Genomic DNA, 25,249 nt, shown 5'->3' with positions numbered 1-25,249 from the left:
ATGGACCAGCAGAGGTCAGCATTGCACACAGAAGAGGACATAGAGTATGTTTACACCCATTATTTATTACAGCAAAATATAAACAAACTATGAATGTATTCACATTTTACAAAGAAAGTAAAATATATACCTTAAAACTCAAAATTAAGTTATAGGTACAGTGTTTAACAGAAAAAATGGTCACAGCATTATATTGTGGATTCCTCTGCACTGTAGCAATAAATTAACCCCCATCAAATACTTATTTCATTATTGAAAAATAATGACATCAATTATTCATATACATAGCCATCTAATACATTTACTCATAAAGACAATAGCTCCTGGATTTATATCACATTGTATAATGAATAAAACCACATAGTTCATGCTTGTAGACATGTAGGTAACTTGTGGAAAATAAGTGGTCAAATTTTCTGGAAAAGTCAAGCTTGTTCTGTACAAACAGAATGAGAGAACAATATCACTATAGGATATAATCTTAGCACCCTGCCCTTTGTATGTCACCACTTCTTCTTCTAGCTTATCACAGAATGCTAGGCATGTGGCTGCTGAAAAGTACAAAAAATAAATAAAAAGAACAACCTACAAACATTTGAACAATGTTATACATAAATGTTTTTGGTAATGCACAACTTAAGAGGACTTCAGAGCTAATGTTATGGCATCTCTAGAATAACTCATGTTACTTTTAGCACTTTCACACACAAAACAAAAACTCCTGAAAATTCCAGTGACTTACATGTGTGATCACAAACAGCAGAATTTTTCTCCCTAACTTTACCTAGAATTTTTCCAGGTAGCCAATGAGGAAATCTTCCATGTATAGTCAGGTTGAGTCGATGTGTGGACTCAGCAGATAATTTTCAGTATAGTTCAGAACAAGCAAGTGGAAAGGGATGACATTTGTATCCACCTTCTGCCACATCACAAGTGTGCTCTGAGAGCCTGTTATGAGACTTCTTCATGTTTTTTGTTTAGCCTGTTTGTTCCGGTCAGTGAACATGTTGAACTATATATAGCACAGATTAAAAGGCAAAAAAATATCATCATTGCATCGGAGTCTGTCACTTTGTATGTCATTTCCAAGTCACCCATGACAGTGATAACCTAGCACTGTGTAGGAAATATCTAAGTTAGCAGCTTTATTCTTTTGAAAATTTCAGGAGAGCATATGTGGAAAAAAAGCTATTGACACTTAAGAATGGTAGTTTTTTTTTCTTTTTTTTCCCATAACTGATGAACCTCAATTAAAACGGACAAGCAGGGTCAGCTCTGAAATTTGGTCCTGTAACAACAGCTCCAGCTTTGAACTAGCCTCCCAAAACATTTGTAGCCTAAGTAAATCTTTGTTTATCCTCGACTCATTCTTCCTAAGCAGACAAACCTGTTTACACATTTTAAATACTCGGACAAAGATGAACTATCATAAGGCTCAGTTTAACATCCAATGTTTCTTAGCAAAGGAATAATCAACAAAACCTGCCATCCCTTACATTTTGTCTTTCTTGTTTGTTTTTCTTGCATAAAAATAATTTTAGTAAAGTTTTTCTGTGTTTAGTGATTGATACCAGGTTTGTAAAGTCATTTAACTTTAAACTGGCACTTTTGTTCTGAATTTTTCTTACAATGTTTAGTTTTTCCTAAAGTCCAGTGAGCACCTGTGGTCTCATTGTGCTTTGTCCTACTATTATTAATAACACATACCTTTTGAATGTAAGACTGAAGTTTCGCATCTTGTCCTGGTGGTGCTGTATGCGATCATAACCAGTTAATAGTCAGATGTGGTATAAGTGCAATTTAAAAGTGTAATCAAGCAACATAAGATAGAAAGACCTATTGTTTTATAATTGGTTTTGTAAACAGTGGTTAGGTTTTACTGCTTCAGCACCGAGCATCTGAAACCCCCAAAGAAGAATTTGCTTTAAAAATTTGAGGATTTAGCAAATGCTCTTCAGTTTCCAGTGTTTGCTTAAAAGTGTTTGGGTTTGTGAGCCTAGATCTGTTATCTTTTAATAAGGAATTGCTTTGGCCTCCAGTGTTTTGAGAGACACTGCCTCGCTCCATTTTAGCGTCTGAACCAGATCCAGGTGTTAATGAGCCAGAATGCCACGGTGGCTGAATACAGGATCGCTTCACGTTTAGAGCGTTCTTTGTTTTCTTCTTCCAGCAACTGCAGACGCCGATTCAACTTCACTATCTGAAAGACAAGACAGACATAATAACATTCCTTGGACACTTTAAAACACTACCTCTGCTGTGCATGGGTAAGATCTGCAAAGTATACTTTTAAGTAAACTTTGAGCAGCATCAAGTACTTTTGAGCTCCTTTACTGGTCAAATGTCTTCTTAAGGCTGTTATGCATTTCCTTTTCTTTGTGTGTGTGGGGTTTTTTTTTATCATTGAGTTCCTTAAAAATACCTCTTGTCAGTTATTACCGCCTATGTGTCTTTGTTTCTGCATCCTCTGTAAGCAACCTAATATGAGATGTAGGCCTGCAACAAATTATCAATAAAAAAAAAGATAGTTACAAGTGTTTGAAACAAAACTAATTCATGAATTCATTGTGTCGTGCAATTGGTGCCACTTGGCATGGCATAGAGCTGCTCAAAATAGTCTGACGGCAGACCATTCACTTCTGACAGCCACTCTTCATTCATCTGAGACACCGTATATTTCAAAGCCAAAATACACGCTAAATACAAAATACACGCTAAAAGATCAAATTAGTTTCAACTTCTGCTTAGGATAAGGGTAAGAGCTAAGGTAAGGGTTAGGATACCAAAAGTTAAAAGTAAAAAACCTGACCTACAAAACATATAATAAAGCCCAGTAAACACTCTGCTTGCAGTAAAAAAGGTTGTCCTCCATGACAGCATTCTGGCGTAGCCAGCGTAGCTTATGTAGCTCTGTCAGCTGTAAAAGCTACGTAGATAACAGCGCTAAGTAGCTAACATAGCTAAAGCTAAGCTCACAAAGCAGCTACATAAGCTACATTATCTGCATGGCTAAGAGAGTGTCAGCTACATTTAATAAAGGTAATGTTGCTAAAACTACCGTAGCTATAGATAATGGAGCTACATAGCTAATGTTGCAGCATAGATAACCTAAGCTCACAAAGCAGCTATGTAATCTACGTAGCCATGTTATCTTTATCTATGTTTGCTAAAGCTCACATTGCTAAAGCTAACAGCTTATGTAGTAAGGTACATAGCTAGCTAAAGCGAGCCACCATTTGTGTATCTATTTCTAAAACATATTTTAACCTCAAATTAGACCTCTGTCCGTTTTCTCTTTTATTTCTGAAATGTTTCTCAGTCCGTTACATTTGCAATGTGGTTAATTCATAAATGTAACTGCCAGACTTTGATAATGAATAAAGCTGAATTAAACAAAAAAATCTAAAACTGGAAATACACTGTACTGACAAATTACCGCACTTCCTTTCTGAGATATACGGAGTCTCAGATGAAGAGTCTGTGAGAGTGGAGGTCAGAAATGTAGTTGGCAGCAAAACCCCTCTCAATGATTAATGATTAAATAACGAGGAGAAATATTCATCAATGACCGTTTCCCATGATGGAGAAGGGATGGCGGTTAGGGGTGGGTAAAAATATCGATTGATGAATCAATGCATCACAATATTTCCCCCCTCAATTCAATATCGATTCAGCAAATCCTCTGAATCGATTCACCTCCTGGCCAGTGGGGGTCACTGTGCGTGTGACTCACGTTGTATGGACGGAGGCCGCACTTGACCAAACAACAACCATAACCATGTTATGTGAGGTTTATCACAATTTCCAAGAGGAAAGAAATATTATTAAAGTTTACATGCACTTCACTTTTTTAGTGTTTATACAGAACTGGCATGCTTTTTACTTTTGTACTCCTTATGCACAAATAAGTTATTATTGTGCAAATTTTTATTTTGAAATGTTTTATTGCTAAAAAATGTGAGGTGACCTACCACATATGTTCACATGGGCATGAAAATAATTATTAAAAGTTTTCAACAGGTCTTTTGTGTATTTCTACTTCTTACTGAACCAACATCAAAGCATTTAAACCAATATCGAATCGATGTCGAATTGAATCGCAACCTAAAGAATCTAAATCAAATTGAATCGTGAGGTTCTTAGCAATACCCAGCCCTAATGGCGGTGATCTAAAAATAGATCTTTGACATTTAAACTAACTGAGCCCTTGTTTCGTTTCTGATATGAGACGTGACGGGATAAAAAAAACACAACAGCAGAGGGCTGTCAGACATTAATTTAATCCATGATATTATCTGCACTTTGTGTCTTAAATGTCTGCTAAAACTTGAGCAGGAGAGGAAAGATGAGTTAGTGCCACAGTCACAGGGCACAGAGGAGCAATTGTCTGTGTGTGCGAGAGAGGAGAGTATGTTAGTGGGGCCATCAGTGAATGAGGGCCAAAGTGAGAACAAGCATTAACAAACTAACCTTAGGCTGACCAAACAGTGAGTGACAAAGGTCTGCAAGTTATCATCATATCAATAACCTTTGTAGGCTGAGGCTAACCTTCATAAAGCAACATAAAAATGCTGCTTGATTGGTTAAATCTGTGATAAAATGTTTACCAGAGGTAGCAATAAAAGCATTAGTACATATTGTAAATAATATTTTAATTCATTTTTGTTATTTTTTTGCATGTTAAAGTTATACAGCGTAACAGAGTTTACAATAATGTGTATATCTTTTAGTGAAAAATATAGACATTTAGACTTCCAAATTATCTTAAAAGCTCTGGAAATCTGGGTTCTGTTTTTAATGAGATTTTTCTTTGTTTTCTAATCAGATTGAAATAATCATCTGATGAATCGACGGTTGAAATAATCATTTGTTGCAGCCCTTACGGGATGGATCACGTTTTTGTCTGTATGCTTTCTCTGCACCCCAACATCTGTAAATTTTAATCTTAAAAATGAAGGATATTAATTGAAGGTTTTACCTGTCGTCGCAGAGAAGATGCATCCACTAAACCAGACTCTTCATGATTCATATCCAGGGCCAGGTCCAGGTGTGTCCTGTGGAGATTAACATTTTCAGTTTTAGTCAATGTCACTCAAAACATTCTGTCTTAAAAGTAACTATGATACTGTGATTACCCCCTTCATCAACATGCCCAGTGCTGCTGATTAGCATAAGGTATGCTGACAAGATCAGACTGCAGATGACAAAGATTTCTGCCCTAAAATACTGACCCTGACAATTCCCTGTATCTACACTTAAGCGTTGGCTGTCCTGTAATACACCTATAACTACCTCCAATGCCAGATCACAGGCGATATAATGCCACCTAAACATTTCATCTCCATGAGATGCACAGTGCAGACAAGGAATAACAGGAGCATAAACATCCCGCCTTGAAATGGCAGTAAATAAGAGCAAAATTATACTTTACATAGATAATGGGAGGGACAAAAGTTGACTCTGTAACTTAACACAGTTAGTTTCTCCCTGATTATGAACCAGAGGACAACTTCTAAAGGTTATAGTTCTCTGGGGAGAGTTTAATTCCCTTTTCAACATGTCCAAATTGCAGAAGACAAACCACCTGCGTTGGCTATCATCCAGCAATTCCAGCACCTGCTGGTATGCTCGGCGTGTTGTTGACTGGATGTAGGACAAGAACCCAGCAGCTGTGAACAGGTTGATGTTTGCATCCTCTGGGGAGCAGAGAGGGGGACACAAGCGAACTGGGGGGGCAGAGGGTGAAGGGGTTATGCTAGCGGAGAGATGAGTGAGAAGAATCAGAAGAGAAATCAGATCAATATCAAACAAATATGGGGCAAACTGAAAAAGAACAATTTCTGACAGTAAGACAAGCATCAGTGAGGTAGGTTTCTTGAATGTAGATGTGTTCTTACCTGATATCAACTCTGCTGTGACGGCCAGACATGTTCTCACTCGCACTACGCTCCCTTCGAGACCGACCATGAAAGTGGGCCTGTAAATCGTACACAAATTTGACATTGCGTCAGGCTCATTTATTATGTTGGAAGGTCAAAACTTAAGTTATTTTATCTTTCACAACAAGCTAGTTTATTTCAGCCAGTGAGACACATCTATTTTTGGACTGGTGTGAGTGCTCTATACCAGACTGAGGCATAGTACACTTCCTTGGCCATTAAAAGGATTGAACAATGGCGCAGTGTTAGAGAGCTGTATCTAACTGGAACAACTCAAAATAAGCCACAAAGTGAGTTAAGTTACTGTCATATTATCTGTGTATTTCTCTGCTGTGGGAATTTTGTGAGACTACCCATCTTGTAAACTACACGTGTCATATTATATGATTACTTAACTGTGCTCAGCCCTGATTGGATTTGGGGCAATAAGAATACAGGCCAGTGGGTGACAGGGGAGTGGGGACAATTGTGCTTTAGCACTGTGCAACGCAACTGGCCGAAGTGTGAGTTTGCCCTTTGTTTTTTGGGATGTTTCACGGCAGAAAATTCCATTCTAGTTCATTAACCAAGAGCTGAAATGTAACCACTTTGAATGCCATGTCTTTTAAAAAAGTACAATCGCTGTTATTTTAATGATCAATAGTATTACAAGTACGGTACTTTTCAAGACAAAAACGGGACAACGGCCTAAACAAAGCACCAGCTTTGTTTAAGTTCTGTCTTAAGTTCCAGTGTACAGTTCACACTAAACCCTTTATTGAAACCTGTAAAGCTGTAACTTCAGTTATGTCATTGTCTGGTTATACCACAGTGATGCAATGTTGTTCTTGACTAGCAGAGATTTACGCCCAAACTAACTAAATTACTGTCAGACTTTTTCACTTGATCTAATTGTGTACAAACACACTAACACAGCACCAAATTACCAAAGCTTAGAGCCCAAATCTTGAGCCAGTATTAAATAACAACACTGACATCGTCAATAAAATGATTCCAAAGGGGGAAGGAAATTATCTCATGGAAAAAGGCAGTGTAACTGGTCGTGGAAAATGCACTGCTGACACCAAATTGCCAGTATAATCTTCAGCAACTCATTATCCTCCGAGTTATCAAACCTTTTAAAACAATTACCATCGCAGCTATATTTTACGGAGGACTTTACACCTAGTAGGAGGTAGGTGTAATATTTCAGCTACAACTTAACCCTTAACCATCTCAGCTGGTGCAACACTTTAAATGTTAGTAAGGCATAAACTCCATTGTTAAGTAACAACTTGTGTTCAAGAACTGGGCTATGTTTGAACTTATGCACAGCTGGTGCCACCCATAGCTGATCTTTTTTCTGGTTTTTAACCCAAAGCTGCTCTGAGAGAGGGAGAGAGAGAGAGAGAGAGAGAGAGAGAGAGAGAGAGAGAGAGAGAGAGAGAGAGAGAGGCGAAGCAGTGGGGATGCTTTTGAATTCAAAGGATGGCACATACTCAAATACTGACATTTCTCATCTCCTTCTGGTGTCTTATAAAGATGCAAAAATAATGTGAAAGTTTCTTACAAAGAGGCAAGAGAAAGGAGAGAAGATACTGTCTCGTATTACACAGATATATGGGTAATGTTTTGGTACTGAAGAACTTGCACCTTAACAACTGGAGCTCAATAATCAATTTTCCTCATACAAGGAATATTTTTGAGTCTTTAACCTTTATCCATAGAAGTGATTAAAATCTGAAATGTTACAACCCAATCTTCTCTTAATCACAGGTTGCCAGCACACTTTTAACAATCAGGTTTAAGACTTTTAAACATCTTTTCTAAGACCTTAGCTGGAACCCAGCATCAGTAAACTTTAAGATGTAAATAATGCAGAATATCTAATTATTGTGAATCAGCATGCACACAAGTGCCATGACTATCTAGTGCACTGCTAAAGCCCAGACTGCTGCCCTACTATCATGACAAAATACTTAGGATATCCTGTTAGGATTAGTGTTAAACTAAGTATATTAAGGACTGTAGCTTACAGTCTGGCTGGGGTTACTCTGTGAAGTGGGGGTTTGTTCAGTTTCAAGGGAGTCCAGTGGCTGTTCTGTGAGGGTGAGGACACGTGGTGGGGCCTTCATGCTCAGTAGATCCACAGGTGGGATGGACTGAATCAGGTCAAGGTCTCGAGGACGAGAAAAAAGCGTGTTCCCATCATCACCTGTTGAGGAGTGAAGAGGAGATCAACTCAGGCTAGTTGTCACAAGAATCATAAAAAGTGCTAACAAAGTATTGACCTGTGTGTCTCACTTTTAGCTTAAAGTTAACCATGATTGTTCTACTCTTTCGCTTAAGTCCTTTCTGTGACCCTCACCTGCTACTACGATCCTCTCTGGCACTTGCATCATAGTAGTGTGAGTGGGCAGGGGTTGCTGAAGTGGCAGAGACCCTGTCTGTTTCTCTGTTGACACCATGAGGGTCTCTGGGATTCGCATACGCTGGCTGATGCCCTCTGTGTACTCCAACTCATAATGGATGCGATTCATCTCAGCCACCTCTGCTGAGGGGGAGGAGAAGGTTGGCCCACTCATCCAGCCTGCAGACACATCAAAAGCAAGAAAATGAAGCAATATTTAAAAATATTCAGTGATGTTAAAGGTAAATCTGGCAAGAAAGTTTGAGTTTAAGCATTTAGGTTACATTTCAGTGGCACTTTTATAGAGGCAAGTATGTAAAAAATAATCATATCAAAGCTTTTATCTAAAGGCCCTGGATGATTGCCAGCTCTCTCGTGGTGATATAAGAGACATGCCTGTAATGTCATCATGTTTATCCACATAAAAGTCTAAAGTAGCATCATTATGCATCAAATAAAACAGACAGGGAACTCTAATGGTAGCTAATTGGCTCAGGTGCTTAAAGTACTGCCTAGGAGATGCTCGTTGGCCAATGTAAAAGGGCATGTCCTGCAATGAAACCAAGCAAACCCCCACAACAAACTGGAGGGCAAGGATACATTCACTGCTCTTGATATTAAAATATCGTTTAAATTCGCTATGCTGCATGAAATTACGTAACGTTAACAAGTGAAGACGTTGTTGACACATGGTTTCAATGTCACTGAATGAAAACCCACATTACACGCTATGTCTAGAGAGTAGGTCAGCTAATATCTAAGGTAAGCTAATGCTACTACAGTATTATGTCATGTCTGACAGGCATTAGCTCATGTTATCTTTATCACTACACGTTAGCTTAGCAGTGCAACCGTTGACTCTGCAGAAATAAGATAACTGCACACATCTCCAACTTCACCGAAGCTAATACGACTACCTACCGCTGTGTTTTTGTTATCGGAGTTCAAAATGTCATGCGTCCTAATGTTGTCCGTTCAGCAAGGCTGGAAGCATCGAGCGCGGGACGGGGAAGGAGTGAAGCGGAAACGCACTCCGCTCCAAGCTAATGTGTTGGCGGCAGCTTGTCAAAAATACCCTGTGCGTCCGCTTGGGCGGAGTTTGTTGGCGACTGTCAGTCTGATCGGGCCGCAGCAGCAGGCAGCACCTGGGATAGAAAACGAGCGCAAACATTTTTCCTAGCCAAAAAATAATACACAACTCTTAATATTTATTTTTAAATGACATATTCGACCATATTCCGCCTTATTTGGATGTATTTATTACAATTAGAATGGCCGGAAGCTAACCACAGTTTTCACAAATTGTTTATGTTAAAGCATACATAGTTACAGGCATACCATATACGTACATGGTTACAGGGAAATGTTTTTTGTTTGTTTGTTTTTTGCAAACTTCAAGTGGGCGTTCATGTGCCTTGCACTGCAAGGAGAGGATTCTATCTTGCCAGATAGGGGGAGGGATGCAGTGACGACTGTCCATGTGGAACCCATGTCTACACACTTTAAATGATACACTTTTTACTTTTCCTGGAGTAGATTTATTGACCAGTATTTTTGCTTTTACTTAAGCAAATTTTAACCATAATAACTGAACTTCTACATGGGTAAAACGGTCGTACTTTCTCAGCATCTGGATACTTGGTAGTAGCCTAACTTAAACAGTACTTATAAATACTCCGTAGCAACATGTAACCTGATAGTTACTTATTACTGCAGTTTCTTGTTGCAAACTGGTATTTGGTAATTATTCATAACATGCTTGAAAACTATTAATAACCTGGTCATTAGTATGTAAAGCATAACTACCAATAGCTACTTGGTAAAATGCTGCTGAGATCATTGAAATACAACTCCCACAATTCCACCGTGCTGAAAACCGATGCGCATGCGCCGCCCATCTGGGCCATTATTTTGTCCTCCTGAAGCTTCAAATGAACAACAGGCCAAACGTTCCTCGAAATGAATTAAATATTGATACACGGAAGGAGTATATTTTTTCTTCTTGGCCATCGCCGGCGACATAAATGGAGCCTCTCGGTGAATAGCTCGTTGTCTCGCCGGACTTGTCGGTCCTCCGTTGGACTTGGAGGCCGAAAACAGTGCGCGGAGTGACAGCCCCGTTAAAGCCAGCAGATTGGGTGTTTATTTAGCTGGCTAGCGACCTAGCTAGCTTCCTAGACAGCTAAGAGGGGAAGAAAAACCCGAAAGCACTATTTTGTAACTTCGGGAAGTGAGTGCTGTGGCTTTCCCTGTCGTGTCCAGCCTGCAGCGGGAATGGCACACCTTCAAAACATGCAGAACCAGGTACAGAAATTCTCTTTTCTCTGACTGTCACCTCCCTTCTTGTCTGAGACTAGGCGAACCCCCATGACTGTCAGCTACTCCATGAATAGGTGGGTGGGGGTCTGAGCCATCAATTCAGAAACAAAACCTCACATATATATAAATGTTCTAATCTGTTTAATTTTGTCGGCATTAGGGGTAATGATGCTCAAATGTACAAATAGAAACTCTTAGTAGAAAATAATATGTAAGAATTCACTGTAAATGTCTCAACTTTGTAGATTTAAAGCTGGCGCATACTGTACAGACAAAAAATCGTACTTGACGACTTCTTTGTGAAACACCCACTGAGTCAAAAATCATAACTCATTTCCTGCTTTGAAGGACGAGAAAACCACTCAACTTTCAAGTGTCACGCTTCTTGAATTACATCCCAGCACAAAGTACATCTGCAGTCTGTCATACAGGATGAGAATGAATAGGTCACTTGTGATGCACATAAAAATGTTAATCATCCACCTATCATTGTCTTAGTACTGAATAAGAGAATTATTATACAGGCAGACAGACAGGTGTAACTCCAACTATCACATCATACTGTCTTTTAAAAAATATAGGACATTTACATGTGAAGAAAGCGATTTACATTTAAGTTTCTATAATTACCACACAAATAAAGCCTTTAAGCACAACCATCACATCCCCAACTCTTCAACTCAGTGATATCTTTGTTGCTGCTACCTGAACAGAATACCCGGTTGGACCCCGAGGAGTATTTCACCAAGCAGGAGCGGATCGGGAAGGGGTCCTTTGGCGAGGTATACAAAGGCATCAACAACCGCACAAAGGAGGTTGTGGCGATCAAAATAATCGACCTGGAGGAGGCGGAGGATGAGATTGAAGACATTCAACAGGAGATCACAGTGCTGAGCCAGTGTGATAGCCCTTTTGTAACAAAGTATTTTGGATCGTACTTGAAGGTGAGGTGATGACTCAAATTTTTAAAGTAATACAGACAGAGATTCATAGTCAGTAGAGCATTTTTGAATCTTTCATCGCATATTTTGCTCTCCCAGGGGACCAAGCTGTGGATTATCATGGAGTATTTAGGTGGAGGATCTGCTCTGGATCTGGTAAGCAGATTTATATTTTTATACTGCTTTAAAAGTTTTTTGCAAGTGTTGCAAGTTTGCTCTATTTATACTTGAGAGAAGCCTAGCATGACTTGTTTTTGACTCTTTCTCTTTCTTCCAACTTCCACATTTTTCTGGTGTGTGTGCTGCCCCTCCTAGCTCCGTCCAGGGCCTCTTGAAGAGACTTACATTGCTACTATACTGAGGGAAATACTGAAGGGGCTGGAGTATTTGCACTCTGAGAGGAAGATTCACAGAGATATTAAAGGTAATAAGCCCTCCACTCATGCATTTAATGAAAAACAGGCCCATTTTCCATTTCACTGCATGATGTGAACTTCAAGTGATTTCCACTTAAAACATCTTGAAAATTTCAGGCAGAATGCCCATGAAATCTTTTTTTCAGTTGGTTGTTCACGTGCTGTGCACAGTGGCAGACTAACCTTGTTGGTGTGGGTGGTGGGGTGTCGCAGAATACAAGAAATGATGTAAAAAGAGTGACATGGATTTGGTGTGGAGTTTGATACACAACAGGATAGCTGAAAAGATTAGAATGTACGGGCAAAAAGGAAACATAATGAAGCAGTTTCATTACCTTTGCAGAGATGGCACTTAGAGGTTATATCACATACAGTCTATGGTAGGGCACTGATCACAGGATATGAACATCACCACCCCACCCTGCTCAGTTGTTATGGATATTCTTGGATATTCCCTGTTGTGTTCGCACATCAGCCCACCCTGACTTCACACAAAAATGTTGCCAATTCTGGGAAATGCTGAATGAAAATTGTGGCTATTTGTATTCACAGTTGTAGCTCAGGAAGTATGGGCAAATGTGAATGCAATCTCAGTGTACTGGCTGTAGGGGCTATTGTTTAACTCCAAACTTATTTATTATTTCATTTTCAACAACTTAAACAACTTTTCATGGTGCCTGTATTGTTTATGTGGAGTTAGCTGAATTAAACAAACAAAAAAAAAGAATTCCAGCTTAACTAAAGTGCTTTAAGTTGGTTTCGTTCTCTTAGAGAGCAAACCTTTGAAGTGAAAATAGGGAACCACCCCCTTACTATCTCTACTATTACCTGTGTTGTACCACAGGGTTCAGTTTTAAGCCCTCATTTATTCTCCATTTATGTGTCGCCACGCAACAAAGTAATTCAGCACCATAATTATTTATGTTTTTGGTATCATTCTTTGTTGTAAGGATCAAATTATAATATCACGATGCTCAATTATGAGCCCTTTTTAGGTTTCCTACCTCACCAGCACAATTCAGCATTTATTCTGTCTCTGTTAAAAATATATCAGTGTCAAAAAAATTGTATATCACAAGAGCACCTTTCTTTGTAAAGTTTGCATGTTCACCCTGTGCATGTGTGGGTTCTCTCCAGGTACTCCAGCTTCGTCCCACCACCAAAGACATACTTGTTAGGTTAATGGGTGACTCTAAATTGGCCATAGATGTGAGTTTGAAAGTGACTGGTTGTTTGTCTTTGTATGTCAGCCCTGTGATTGACTGGTGACCAGTCCACGGTGTACCCTGTCCCCCGCCCATTAACAGCTGGGATTGATGTGTGTCTGTAATTTTTTTTTTTTTAAATCACACACTCAACCTTTATATACTGAGTTTAGTGCATTTTATTTGTAATAACTGCTAAAAATGTGGAAAATGTTTACATGCTGTGAGGAAAAAGCAGTGAAGACTATTCTGAGCCTCTTTGATTCCTTGAAAAAACACACTGGGGCTATCTATCCTGACAGAGAGCCTCATACATTACCAGCTCATGCGTCATAGTGCTGTGCCAAATTGGAAGGATCTCTTTTTGTAATAAGAGATTTGTTTTAGGGCTTTAAGATAGAACAGTAGATAGAGACGGAAACAGGGATGAGAGACTGGGGAATGACATGGGTTTAAAGAGCCACGGGCTGAACTTGAACGAGTTGGCCATCTGCAACCCACAGTTTTTATTCAGTCTCTGTTTTGTTTCTGAATACAAACTTCGGCACACTATCGATTTGTCCAATGGTTGGTATCCTCATAATACACTGGCAAATCCCCCAAGAAGGCAAAAAAATTGAGCCTGTTCTAAAAAATATAACATGAAAGTTTCAGCATCACTTTGCCAACATGATGAACACAAGGTGAGATAGTTTTTCTTTTTTAACCAGTAAAAATTTTAGACAAAAAATCAGATTCAGTGTGCAAAGGCCTTTAGCCTTTATAAATTATGTAAACAGATGGCACAAAAAACCCTCCTGCAACTCATTAATTCAAATTTAAAATTATATCGTTTAACCCAGAAAACTCCCTTCCTATGAGGAGCAGCAGTGGTGCCTTTCATGGTCAAGTTGTAACCGTGTGATAGTGATTAACTTTTTGCTGCTGCTATAAGTAAGAGCAAACTTAGAAAACAATAACAAGATATTTTGGACACAAAATGTTGATTAGTGGTTGTTTTTCTGTTTTCAGAGCTGATATTATTCTCTTCACTTAAAGCTGGGTTGCAGAAGTTTTTGTTTGCATTGATTTTGGTGCCTCCCTGTGGACAAAAACTGTTACTAGTGATGCACGACATTATGTGCAGTTAAAGGTGCAGTGTGTACTATTTAGCCTAGTAGCATTTAGCAAAACAAGCTTGGTTAAAATGAAACATAACATTTATAAGTAGATTGATCTAAATTAGTGTTGACATCTGATGACACATTTTTTAAATTTATGTTTTAAATTAACTCAGAATAAGCCTTTTATTCATATATAGGGAGGGTCCCCTCCAAGGACGCTGACATCTTGGATTTTTGCATTTTGCCTGTTTCTATGGCACCATAGAAGGAACCAAATAACAGTTAAGCATGTATTGATTTTCAAACTTCACTGGTTCCCACAGTTATCACCAGAGAAATGATCATCACACTCCAGAACTGACTGTTAGATGTTGATAGTCCCAATTTTACACACTGCACCTTTAATAGCTTAAAAAGTGAATTATCAGCAGATAAGTAAATTTCTGCTTTTATTTATTTATAACTAATATTTTGGCTATGAAAATATTTTATCAGCTTTAGATATTGGCTGTACTAAAAAATAAGTTAGTGGATTTTTGGGCTGGACCAACAGATCTACATCAGTTTAAGTCTTATTCTTTATTCTTTATCATTCTTTGCACTTTGAAGTCTTTTAGGGACTGATTTTTGTTAATTTGCGTAACATCAAACTTTAGATAGTGGGTTTTAGGGTCTAAAAATGTATTTGGAAATATAGGCATATCAGATATTGGCAAAAATCCACTTTTTTGCAACCCTAGCATAATTGTTATCTGTTTAACTGATCATTTCTTGTAAATGTATGATTAGGAGTCTCTCAGCCTGATGGTTTTTTTTATTTGTTTGGGGGTTTTTTTGTTGCTTTTTCAACGTAGCATAAAGGTATGGTTATAAATTTTAGTCTGTTTGATAACATGCTAAAACTCCTCACTGGAGCTCTAAAGAGATTTTCCTTGAGGGATCAGTAGAGAGCAACCAAAAGAAGACAACCAGATAAGAAGTCATGTTTTCCTCTAAAAAGCTCCTGATGTCTGAAGCTGTCTGTGCACACTAAGATAAAATTGAGGAGGGAACTGCAAAATGTCTTTATTTCTAAAGAATTATTGTTCTGGAATTTCAGAAATGTGTACAACTTTCTAATTATCTTAAACAGGACGTCTTGTTTTATTTGTCCTTGTATTTTGACATTCATTCCTCTGTCTCTCTCTCTTCTCTTTCATAGCTGCCAATGTGCTCTTATCAGAGCAGGGAGACGTGAAGCTTGCAGATTTTGGGGTGGCGGGACAGCTCACAGATACCCAGATCAAGAGAAACACGTTTGTAGGCACACCTTTCTGGATGGCTCCAGAGGTTATCAAACAGTCAGCCTATGACTTTAAGGTGAGTCTGCAGATTGAGAAACCATAGCCTTATTTAAATCCTAAAACTTTCTAGAAAACGTGACATAAAGACGATGACGTGGAAAATGGCAAATGAAGCCACAGACTATCAGATCACTTTTTGCTTTTAAATCAATGCTATGTGTTAATAGATATATCCATTGTGTCAATAAATGAGTGGACAAGAATTAAGTAGTCAGCAGAAATTAGTATAAAGCAGTTTCATTACACATATGAAGATAAAACCAGGCACTCATTGGTTGCTCAATAAACATCTTCACCCCTGTTTGCACTCGGTGAATTTTCCTCATCACTTCCTGCTGCGTTCACACATCAGCTCACTCAGACTTCCAAAGGAAAATTTACCAGATGAGTGGGAGAAAATAAATCTGTTTGGCTGTTTGCTTTTACACATGCATATCACCCCAGAAATTTCTGGAAGTTTTCAGGAGATTTGTGTATGTTTGAAATCTCCATGTGCTACTGCCTTAAGTAAACACTGTCTGTAGGATTTCCAGGTAGTTTTTTTTCTTACTTTTCAGCAAAAATATGTCTTGCCTCTGATGATTAGTTTGCATTTATGAAGAGATTATGTCAAGTAATCAGTAAATGTAGTGACAAAGAGATGCAACATGAAACCTTTTGCATGTAATGATCCATTATCAAAATGCAATCTATTTTATTTTACTACACAAACTGTATTTTAACCCCTTACATGGCTTCAAGGGTCTATGTCATGTAAAAACACATTTTCTCACAATTGTCTTTCCCCTTAGGCTGATATTTGGTCCCTGGGAATCACCGCCATTGAGTTGGCCAAAGGGGAACCTCCGAACTCTGACCTCCACCCCATGAGGGTCCTTTTCCTCATCCCGAAAAACACTCCACCCACACTCGAGGGACCTTACAGCAAACCTTTTAAAGAGTTTGTGGAGGCTTGTTTAAATAAAGACCCTCGTTTTGTAAGTATTTCATCAATGTGCAGACATTGTAACCGACCTAAAAGGGCTCAGACGTGCTTTTGGTTGCTTGTGATTAGGGTCAGAAAATTGGAGAATAATTCCACATTGGCACTGTTGTTATGAGTGTAAGACTTGGGTCATTGTGCGTGGATTATGGTGCCTTGTCCTCATCAGGAATTTCAAGCCCAATCCATATCACGTTCTTGTTAAATCTAAATAACGTGAGGGTGAAGTTGTGTTATACCTTGAAAACTGATTTTAGTGATGTCATTTTTTATCCTGTAAGAGATGAGGCTATCACTGATGTTTATCTTTCCATTATGTCCATACAGAGGCCAACAGCCAAAGAGCTCCTGAAACACAAGTTCATCACACGTTACACCAAGAAGACGGCATATCTGACAGAGCTAATTGATCGCTACAGACGCTGGAAGTCTGAGGGGCACGGGGAGGAATCCAGCTCTGATGACTCAGATGTGTGAGTCTGAAGGAAACATAACCTCCAGCTGAACACTTTCCACTTGATAATTAGTTAAAAAAAAGAGGCACTCAAACTTTTTAAGGAACAATTTCACACAGGCACCCTTTATCCATTATTACCCAGAGCAAAAATATAAAGGAAAGTAAACCTAAAATCCGAAATACTTGTACTGTTTTACTCATCGAAATAGAGCTCTGGCTTCCTAGGCAGCCTATAAATGCATAGAGTGTTATATTATTTTTACAATTCTGTGGAAGTGCTGGAAATCCTCCAAAGGCATCAGCAACACAAATACAGCAGGGAGGGTAAAGTCCCTGTACAATGAAATTCAAAATGTATGTAAACACGCTAGATATATTAGAATAAGCTTGCTGTTAACGTGGAAACACTGAGGTCTATGTATGACTGAATTTTGGATTTAGACTGTTAAAAAAGTTTTCTTACACCATTTTTGTAGCTAGGTTTATTTTGGGCAGAGCAAAATGTATCACCCCATGACATCACTGGGTGCTATGTGAATTACCCTGCTCCCTTCGTATGCTACAACAATATAAAATCACGAGCAGTTTATCCAAATACAGTCTGTTGTTAGCTGATGTCACTGACTTCTTGATCATTTACAGCCAGCTAAATGTTTTTGTTTGTTGTTAGGAAAATTTGCCAAATCTATCAGCCAACTTGGTCTATGGATCAACAAAAGTAACATAACAGGGAGATTTTTGACCAAAAAAAGACATCCATCTCTACTCTGGCACAGGGCCAGACAGCTGTACTCTAGCCATAGTTCACTGTAAGGTCAGGGAGCAGGCTAATGGCTGGAGTGCTTGTATATTTTTCACTTGACAAGGCACAAGCAAGAACAAACATCCGACCTGCTGAAGGTGTGTTTTAATCTATATTTCACTTGTTTTAAGACATGGATGATTAAAAGAAGCAGACTGTGGCTTTGTCTCTCTCAAAGCAGCCACAGTTCAATCCCTCCTGTCCGTCAGCATTGCAGTGCTAAAGATTGCCAAAATATTTGATGATAGACACAGTATATTCCTGCAAAGTCTGGCACAATAAAAGCCTCCAATTCTAATTATCATTGACTACTTTTATTTTTAAGAGCAGCGTCAGGAAATTAAGCGTTTCAGCAGCAACTTAACAACAAAGACTTCTCATATATCGGAGAGAGACATGACTTCACATCAAAGTTCACTTTGAATGAAATATTAGTAATTCCTGAAGTTTTAAATGCAGGGTGACAAAAAGAATCTGAGACCTTTTAGCGCTAAACTGTCTGTCATGACATAAATGTCATTGTTTCTCTGGTAGCTTATTAACAGAGCTGTAGCCACTATAGCAGAGATAGATAAGTCCTTCATTCGGGTTGTATCATTTTTTTAAAATTGTGGCTTCAACAGCATCCTAGAGCAGATGTCACACCCTAATTTTTTCATGATTTTGAAGCTTAATTTTACAAACTTAGAGATGTTTTTCATTGCTGAATTTGACCTGGTGGTTCATGACACAGCCGTCTGTTAAACAACAAACCAAAAATAAAGATTTTTTTTTTCACTCTACAGAGACTTAAAATTTAGCGATGCATTTTCTGAGATGACTCAAAGTACGTAAACTTTGGCATTTAAGTGCGGGATTTAATGGGGTTTGACTTGGTGGAAACCTTCAAGTATTGAAAAATGAAGTCAATGATGAGGTACAAAAGCTGCAGTTCCCCAAGTGGCCACTTGAGGCTGTCGTCAAAAGCCCAGGAATCCCCCCATTTATGCCTGTATTAAAATACCTATTTTAACAGCACAAATAAACGTTTACAGCCTGGTTCACAGACAGTTTTGGTCTGCTGCTTATGTCTTGCACACACTGTTGGGATTATTTTTTTTTAATTACACATTCATTTTGATGTATTAAGTACAAGAATTGGTCATAAATTTGCATGGTCAGGGGTGTTATTTATCTGACTGAGGTGGGCGTGTTGTAGCTGTTTGCTGCTATGAGGCTTTAGCTCGCCTCTTTAACACCCCTTTGCCCATTTTTAAATTGATCAAAAGTAAAGTAATGTCAGCCACCATGACCAACATGGTGCTCCCAATCTGTGGGATTCAGAACACCTCCTCAGAAACCAATGGGTGACATCACAGAGACTTGTTGGTGTGTAATCCAGTCTAAAATGACCCACTTTTTGTGCCAGACTCAAGTGGCTGGTGAAAGATATGCAGATTCTGACACTTAAAACCATCTTTGTTTCACAGCCCTGGACGTTTGGTCTTAATCAACACACAGATAGTTGTACACCAAGAATTTGAAATGGTCCTAAGTTTATTTTATTATTATTATTATTATTAAATTTGTTCCCCGTCATATTTTAAGAGTCTCTTGTTTTAATTTTCTTATCATCATTCCTCTCTTTCCATCCTCACTCCAGGGATCCGGATGTTGATGTGGACACATGTCCGATGTGGACTTTCCCCACAGTCAGACCCACCTCCCTTAACAAGCTACAGAAGGGCTACACACACACAGATTCAGAAGTAAGACTCACCCAGTAGAGCTGAAATGATCTCAATGTTTTCATTTGTCCTTCTAACTATTTTTTTCTCTTTTAGCAGTCAGGAGACTCAGTGAAAAGGCAACCCAAGTCACAGTGCCTGTCCGCTTTGGTAACACCAATTTTCAGAGAGGTAAGCAAAACTGTTTGTATCTCTGACTCAAACTAGTCGTTGTACTTTAATGTTTTCAAACAACAGACCAACATGCACAGGCTTTCCTTAAAGTGGGGGTATTATGCCTTTTTTTCAAGGCTTTACACATCTCTCTGATATCCACATAGTAGCATTACATGGTTTACAGCTCAAAAAACTCCTCATGTTTCCCACACTGGCGTCCTGAAAAACCCTTATTTTAACCTCTGTCTGAAACGCTTCGTTTGCGCTGCTTTCTCTTTAACACCCCCCATCCCCACGGACCTGCTTTCCTCCGATTGGCCGATTTTCCAGAGGCTGGCCAGCAGCAGGACTCAATGTTTTGTGCCTGCCCCCTCCAATGTGGCTAATTTGCTATGCTAGTATTTGTAAACTTTGAATAAACCGGTCCGACTGAGTAAAATATGGCAAATTTTGGTACACGTCTGTACGTGTTAGACCCGGAGAGTGACGCTGATAGTTTGGAGAGAGAGGGGAAAGAAAGTCAGCAGCAGCAGTGAAGGACAGAGCAGGATGTCTCTGTTTGGTGTTACTGTGTTACTAAATGGCTAAATGGCTAAAAGGCCTTGTGGGGGCGGTCTGTTCTGTTTTGCCGGCAGCATGGACGAACCAGTCAGGAGATCTTATTGCGATGACCTCATCAGTTCGCTCCCTGTTCGCTCCATCGAAATCTCGTCTCGGGAAGATCTTGGAGAGATTCCCAATGAACCGTTTTCATCAGTTTACACTCTAATTCCAAGATTTCTGCCACAAATGTTTATCTTGTGGTTTGAAATTTGCATATGTGAAGTATGGACACCCAACATTGTGGCTTTATATTTATGTTTTAAAAATTGGAAAAGTATAATACTCCCTCTTTAATGGGTTAGCAGTGCATAAATATTTCTTTGTTTGCAGTGCAGTTAAAAGTTGGTCCAGTTCTGATAACAAACAGAAGTACAGCTACTTTAAACTCATATTTCACAAATGCATACAACAGTGGACAGTTCCTTGAACATGCAGCAGGTCTTAATCTAGAGCAGTTAATCCAGTCTAAAAAAGGATCTTGGTTATGTGTTGTGCATAATCTTATAAGCTCTTATCCTGGTTTTGACATACCTGGATGGGCATATCTGGACTACTAAGTGAGAAACCAAAACGCTATGAATCAGGACTTTTCTGATCAATATAAACACAAGCTTTAAACCAGGTGCAAAACAGATAATTAGCATGCAACTGACAGCTACGTGAAGTAAAGAAAGTTAAAAATGCTCGTGTTACAGAAGCAAGAATTATGAAATTCTGACTTACTGAGTATGTAAAATGACCCACCTCATAACTGTTGAGGTCTGGGAAGGATGATTTTGACAAGTTTCACTATCTGTGGAAGTCACAAATAGTAACTGTGTGCAAATAGTAATACATTTCAGAACGTATGAACACCTTTAAGATGTTTGACAAAGTGCTTTAATAAATAAAAACACTCTACTGTATTGCATTGTTTTATACTTTACTAAACTGTACAGTGCCATACCATATTATACACTCTACTAATCGATCAGCCTTTATCGTATAGCCCCACCTTAACAAAATGTTATCTCAAGACACTTTAAAAACAGAGTAGATCAAGCTTGTACTCAGTTTTATTGTACACAGAAACTCAGCTAGAGCCAGATTCATGTTGAACTGCTGTCCACTCTGACTGTGTTGGGGTTTGAAAGTGGGATAAAGGCAGAAAGATGCAGAAAGAAGAGATGGATTGAAAATAGATTTAGAGCTACAATGCCTCTAGTAATGGTAAAAGTATGTGCAGTATTAGAAAGTATGGTAAAAGACTGATCATTCTAATATTAGACTAAACAGAGAGAGTCTACACCTATAGCAGCATACTTAGAGGCTGGTCCTAACTTTAAGCTATATTTTTTAAAAAAGGAAAGTTTGAAGTCTACGCTTTAAAGTGGAGAGGGTGTCTGCCATCTGATGAGTCCAAATGGCAAGGCCCTGATAATTGAACTAAAGGCTCTGCCTCACATATTACCTTAGAGACTGTAGGCTCCAAAAGCAGGCTGCACTTCTGTGTTCCACATGGGTAATGCAAGGCAATGCAATGCGCTCCTCGGCCCACTCTATTTCTATGCTTTTTCAGGCCTTCCACAGACTGGGCACGTCTTGGCCATGACGCAGCATTTTTTTAAAAGTTCATTTGCATGTCAACAGGCTTTCAGACTGCCCATGAGAGTACCACATCAATGAATAGAGCCATAATTACCTTGCTGTAGCGAATTTGTGCGTCCACAATGGTAGAATATGTTTGTAGGCTGTTTCGACCGACTGTTTAGACGACCCTGATGAAGGCCACAGGCTAATATGTGTCTGTTTAATTAAAAACTCTAAGCTTTGAATATTTATGAAGCTTTCTGTTTCCCCACCAGTACAACATGTAACAGGAAAGATAAAGACAGTATGCCTACACTTCCAGTTTGTGCTTTTCAAAGTAAAAGCCCAATTTAGTATTTCTTTGGTGAAACTCCCTTTGTTTTTTGCTTCTATTTAGAAAAGGTTGAGGCACAGTTCCACTTTACACTGAATCAGTTCCTTTGAAAGAGAGGTTTATTGAGGGAAAACTGATGAGGAAGGACAGGGCTTAGACAGCAGGAACACACACCTGGTATGAAAGCTCTGACGGTGCGTGCCGGGTTTGGACGCACGCAGCAGCTGCAAGCAACAAAACATGCTTTCTGTCTAAAACAGCCAGTTACTGCATAGAAAGAGCACAGGCCAAAGAGCCCTGTTGTCACGTGATGCCACACTACCACTGCAGACCAAAACATGGCGGCCATCTGATGAGTTTATAAGTTCAAATTTACTCAAAATGCAGATATTTAGTGGGAGGGTTGTTTAAATAAATAAAAGATATATATATATCTATCCAATAAGGGGAATTTGTCTGCTCATGCAGGTTTCATTTTACAGATAAGTTGGCGTCAGATCATTAAGAGCTTTGTAAGGAAGGTGAAGCATTTTAGATTTGATTCTAGATTTTACAGAGATCCAGTGAAGATAATCTCATATGGGAGTAATATGATTTCTTTGCCTTATTCTTGTCAGAACACAGGCTCCCAAACATTAACGCCCAGTCTACTTTAGAAAGGACTCGATGTTACAATCCCTGATGATTCAGCACAGTACTTACCTTTAGTGGGTTTGAGATGGCCTCTTGGTTGGAGTGGGTTTGATGATGACCACTCAGTGATGTTACCTCAAATGTGACACATCATCGGTTGTGTACCCCGGCTTCATTGGGTGTTTCGGTCGTTTACCACAAGACACCCCACCGGTGCTGATCAAACCTGGGTGTGGGCACGAAATCTGGATCTTGGTTTTGTTATTTTAGAAAACTTAAATGCAATTAAATCATAAAAAATACTTTCATTAGGGCTCTTACTGCTGAAGTGAGCTGGAATGAAGCCACAGTGTAATTTATTTACTGTTGAGCTGAGACTCAAGAAATGGATGAATGAGTGCTACCTTAGGGAGTATCTAGAAATGACAGAAAAGGAAGACTTGGCTGGATTATTTAATTCTAACTGTTGGCTGCACTGGAGGGCTGTTTCTAGACAGAAAAGTACAGACATCAGAGGATCATAGATAAGGATTGACATGCGTACTGAGATTAATAGGAAGTTGAATCAAGAGGGAAAAAGATACAGGCAGGCTGGATAGAATAGAAGCACAGAAATTAGCATTGCGTATAGAAATTGCACTGTTGTACTTTTAACCTTTTATTTTGCAGATCTGGGGGAGAAGACAGGTTTAAGATTTGGACTCTCCTAATTCTTATTGACTTATTTTAGTCCATCAGCACTTCAAGGAAATGGGCATATGATTCACTTCCAGTACATTTAATCTAACTCTGGGGCCCTAAAGTAATTTGATCCTTACTTTAATTTCTTTGCAATCTTAGGAAGTCATTAGGTTGAATTTTTGGAGGTCAGCTTCAGTCTGACTGGAGGGGCCTTTCAGTAAATTAGCCATTTAGTAGTCCCAGGTTTTAGCTTCATGCACAACCTTTTAAACAGTATTTTAACATGAACACTGACCCAGTAATTGTACATACTATCCCAGTAATGTGAAATAAAACTGAGTCATAGCCTCTCTACAGGTATACATTATTTGGTCTTATAGAAGTGTATGTCTCTGCACTGAAACCAAAAGGAGGAAGAAAACATGAAGGCGAGAGCAGCCATACTGTTTGTTCAAAGCTCTCCATTCTCTAATATATTTGGTTTTCTTCCTCAACCAGTTGAAGGAGAAGCGGCGGGCGAGCGGCGCAGGTGTAGGAGCCATTGAGGAGCTGGAAAATGCCTTTAACCTGGCAGAGGAGTCCTGTCCAGGGATCTCTGACCGCCTCGTCACCCACATGATGGAGAGAGTGTGCAGGTGAGACGCAGCACCGCCACTCCTGTATGTGCTGATTTGATTGTGAGGCTGAAAATGTGGAATATTTCTTTAATTTCTTGTCTGTCTCTCAGGTTTTCTTTAAACGGTAACACCACCCAGTCTTCGCGGTGAAACTCAATCTGGATGTAACTGACCCTCGTTTTTCTGTCTCCCAGACCCACCCAAGCCCTCAGATAAGGACCACAGAAGACCCCCAATATGCCTCGTATCTTTGCATCCTTCCCAGTCCTGTCCCCCAAGAGATCTTTTAATTAGTTATAATTAAATATTTTTACAGTTTTTCTTTAAGAGCGGAGAGTATTTAAGACAAAAAAGCCATGACATTTAGAGCGTTGTGTATACCTGTTAGACTGAGAAGAAAAAACTATAATAAAGTCTATGGAAACTGTCCTGTGGTCCTTTTGTCAGTGTTTGTATCAGGGTTTCATATGACACAAATATCGACTAAACTTTGTAATCTGCTGGTCTGTAACTGGAAAGCTTAGTTTAGCTTGCTTTGTGTACGTCTATATTGTAGAAAGTACTAGTCATCAGTGACACAAACAAACATGAAACTTTCCTTTAGTTCATTTTTCTTTCATCCTTGAAACTACAGAGTATCAGTATGTTAAAAAACATACACTGCCTATAAAAAAAGTACCTTGGATGTTTTACTCTTTTATTGATTTTATAAATCAATCATGGTCAGTATAGTTTGGCTTTTACTAGGGTATTCGCCTCCTTTTTAGTTACTAAACTGAAGATTTCAAAGCAAATGCCTGGTTTTCAGAGACAATTATGTCACAAGTAGGAGTTGGCATAGAAATTAAGAGCCACCGGCATTTATGTTATTTAAACAGGCATCTGCAAAGTCACCTGTGTTTTCTTTACTAATATCAACCTCAATATCAATGTTGTGACTCCATAAACACTTACCTGGGAGCATTAATACAACAGAGTTGAATGGTGTGTCACCAGTAAATTCAGCACCAGTCAAACCATGACACCTGTTTTG

At 39.0% G+C, this 25,249-nt stretch overlaps 2 protein-coding genes across 5 annotated transcripts; one reads left to right on the top strand and one right to left on the bottom strand.

Moving 5' to 3' along the window:
- Window positions 1-45: 45 nt before the first annotated feature.
- Window positions 46-9,415, bottom strand: LOC121519575 (mitochondrial fission factor homolog A-like). Of its 2 annotated transcripts, none has more exons than XM_041802333.1 (7): window positions 9,250-9,405; window positions 8,287-8,508; window positions 7,955-8,133; window positions 5,898-5,977; window positions 5,585-5,755; window positions 4,979-5,054; window positions 46-2,200 (listed from the first exon to the last, which is right to left on the bottom strand). In XM_041802333.1, exons 2-7 carry the CDS (start codon window positions 8,501-8,503, stop codon window positions 2,069-2,071), a joined length of 855 nt encoding a protein of 284 aa, XP_041658267.1. In that variant the 5' UTR covers window positions 8,504-8,508; window positions 9,250-9,405; the 3' UTR covers window positions 46-2,068. The 2 variants fall into 2 exon arrangements, with proteins under 2 accessions (XP_041658267.1, XP_041658268.1); XM_041802334.1 differs by lacking the exon at window positions 46-2,200 and adding an exon at window positions 4,244-4,387 and having other exon boundaries at window positions 9,250-9,415.
- Window positions 9,416-10,214: 799 nt separating this feature from the next.
- On the top strand, window positions 10,215-24,643 carry stk25b (serine/threonine kinase 25b). Of its 3 annotated transcripts, none has more exons than XM_041804245.1 (11): window positions 10,215-10,632; window positions 11,361-11,591; window positions 11,688-11,744; window positions 11,904-12,012; window positions 15,514-15,671; window positions 16,447-16,632; window positions 16,965-17,110; window positions 19,539-19,644; window positions 19,723-19,794; window positions 24,098-24,234; window positions 24,327-24,643. In XM_041804245.1, exons 1-11 carry the CDS (start codon window positions 10,603-10,605, stop codon window positions 24,364-24,366), a joined length of 1,272 nt encoding a protein of 423 aa, XP_041660179.1. In that variant the 5' UTR covers window positions 10,215-10,602; the 3' UTR covers window positions 24,367-24,643. The 3 variants fall into 3 exon arrangements, with proteins under 3 accessions (XP_041660179.1, XP_041660180.1, XP_041660178.1); XM_041804246.1 differs by having other exon boundaries at window positions 19,720-19,794; window positions 24,411-24,643; XM_041804244.1 differs by having other exon boundaries at window positions 19,720-19,794.
- Window positions 24,644-25,249: the final 606 nt, after the last annotated feature.

The sequence above is a fragment of the Cheilinus undulatus genome, linkage group 13 (assembly GCF_018320785.1).
Source record: "Cheilinus undulatus linkage group 13, ASM1832078v1, whole genome shotgun sequence".
Lineage (NCBI taxonomy): Eukaryota > Metazoa > Chordata > Actinopteri > Labriformes > Labridae > Cheilinus > Cheilinus undulatus.
This window is presented reverse-complemented; position numbering and strand designations above follow the sequence as displayed.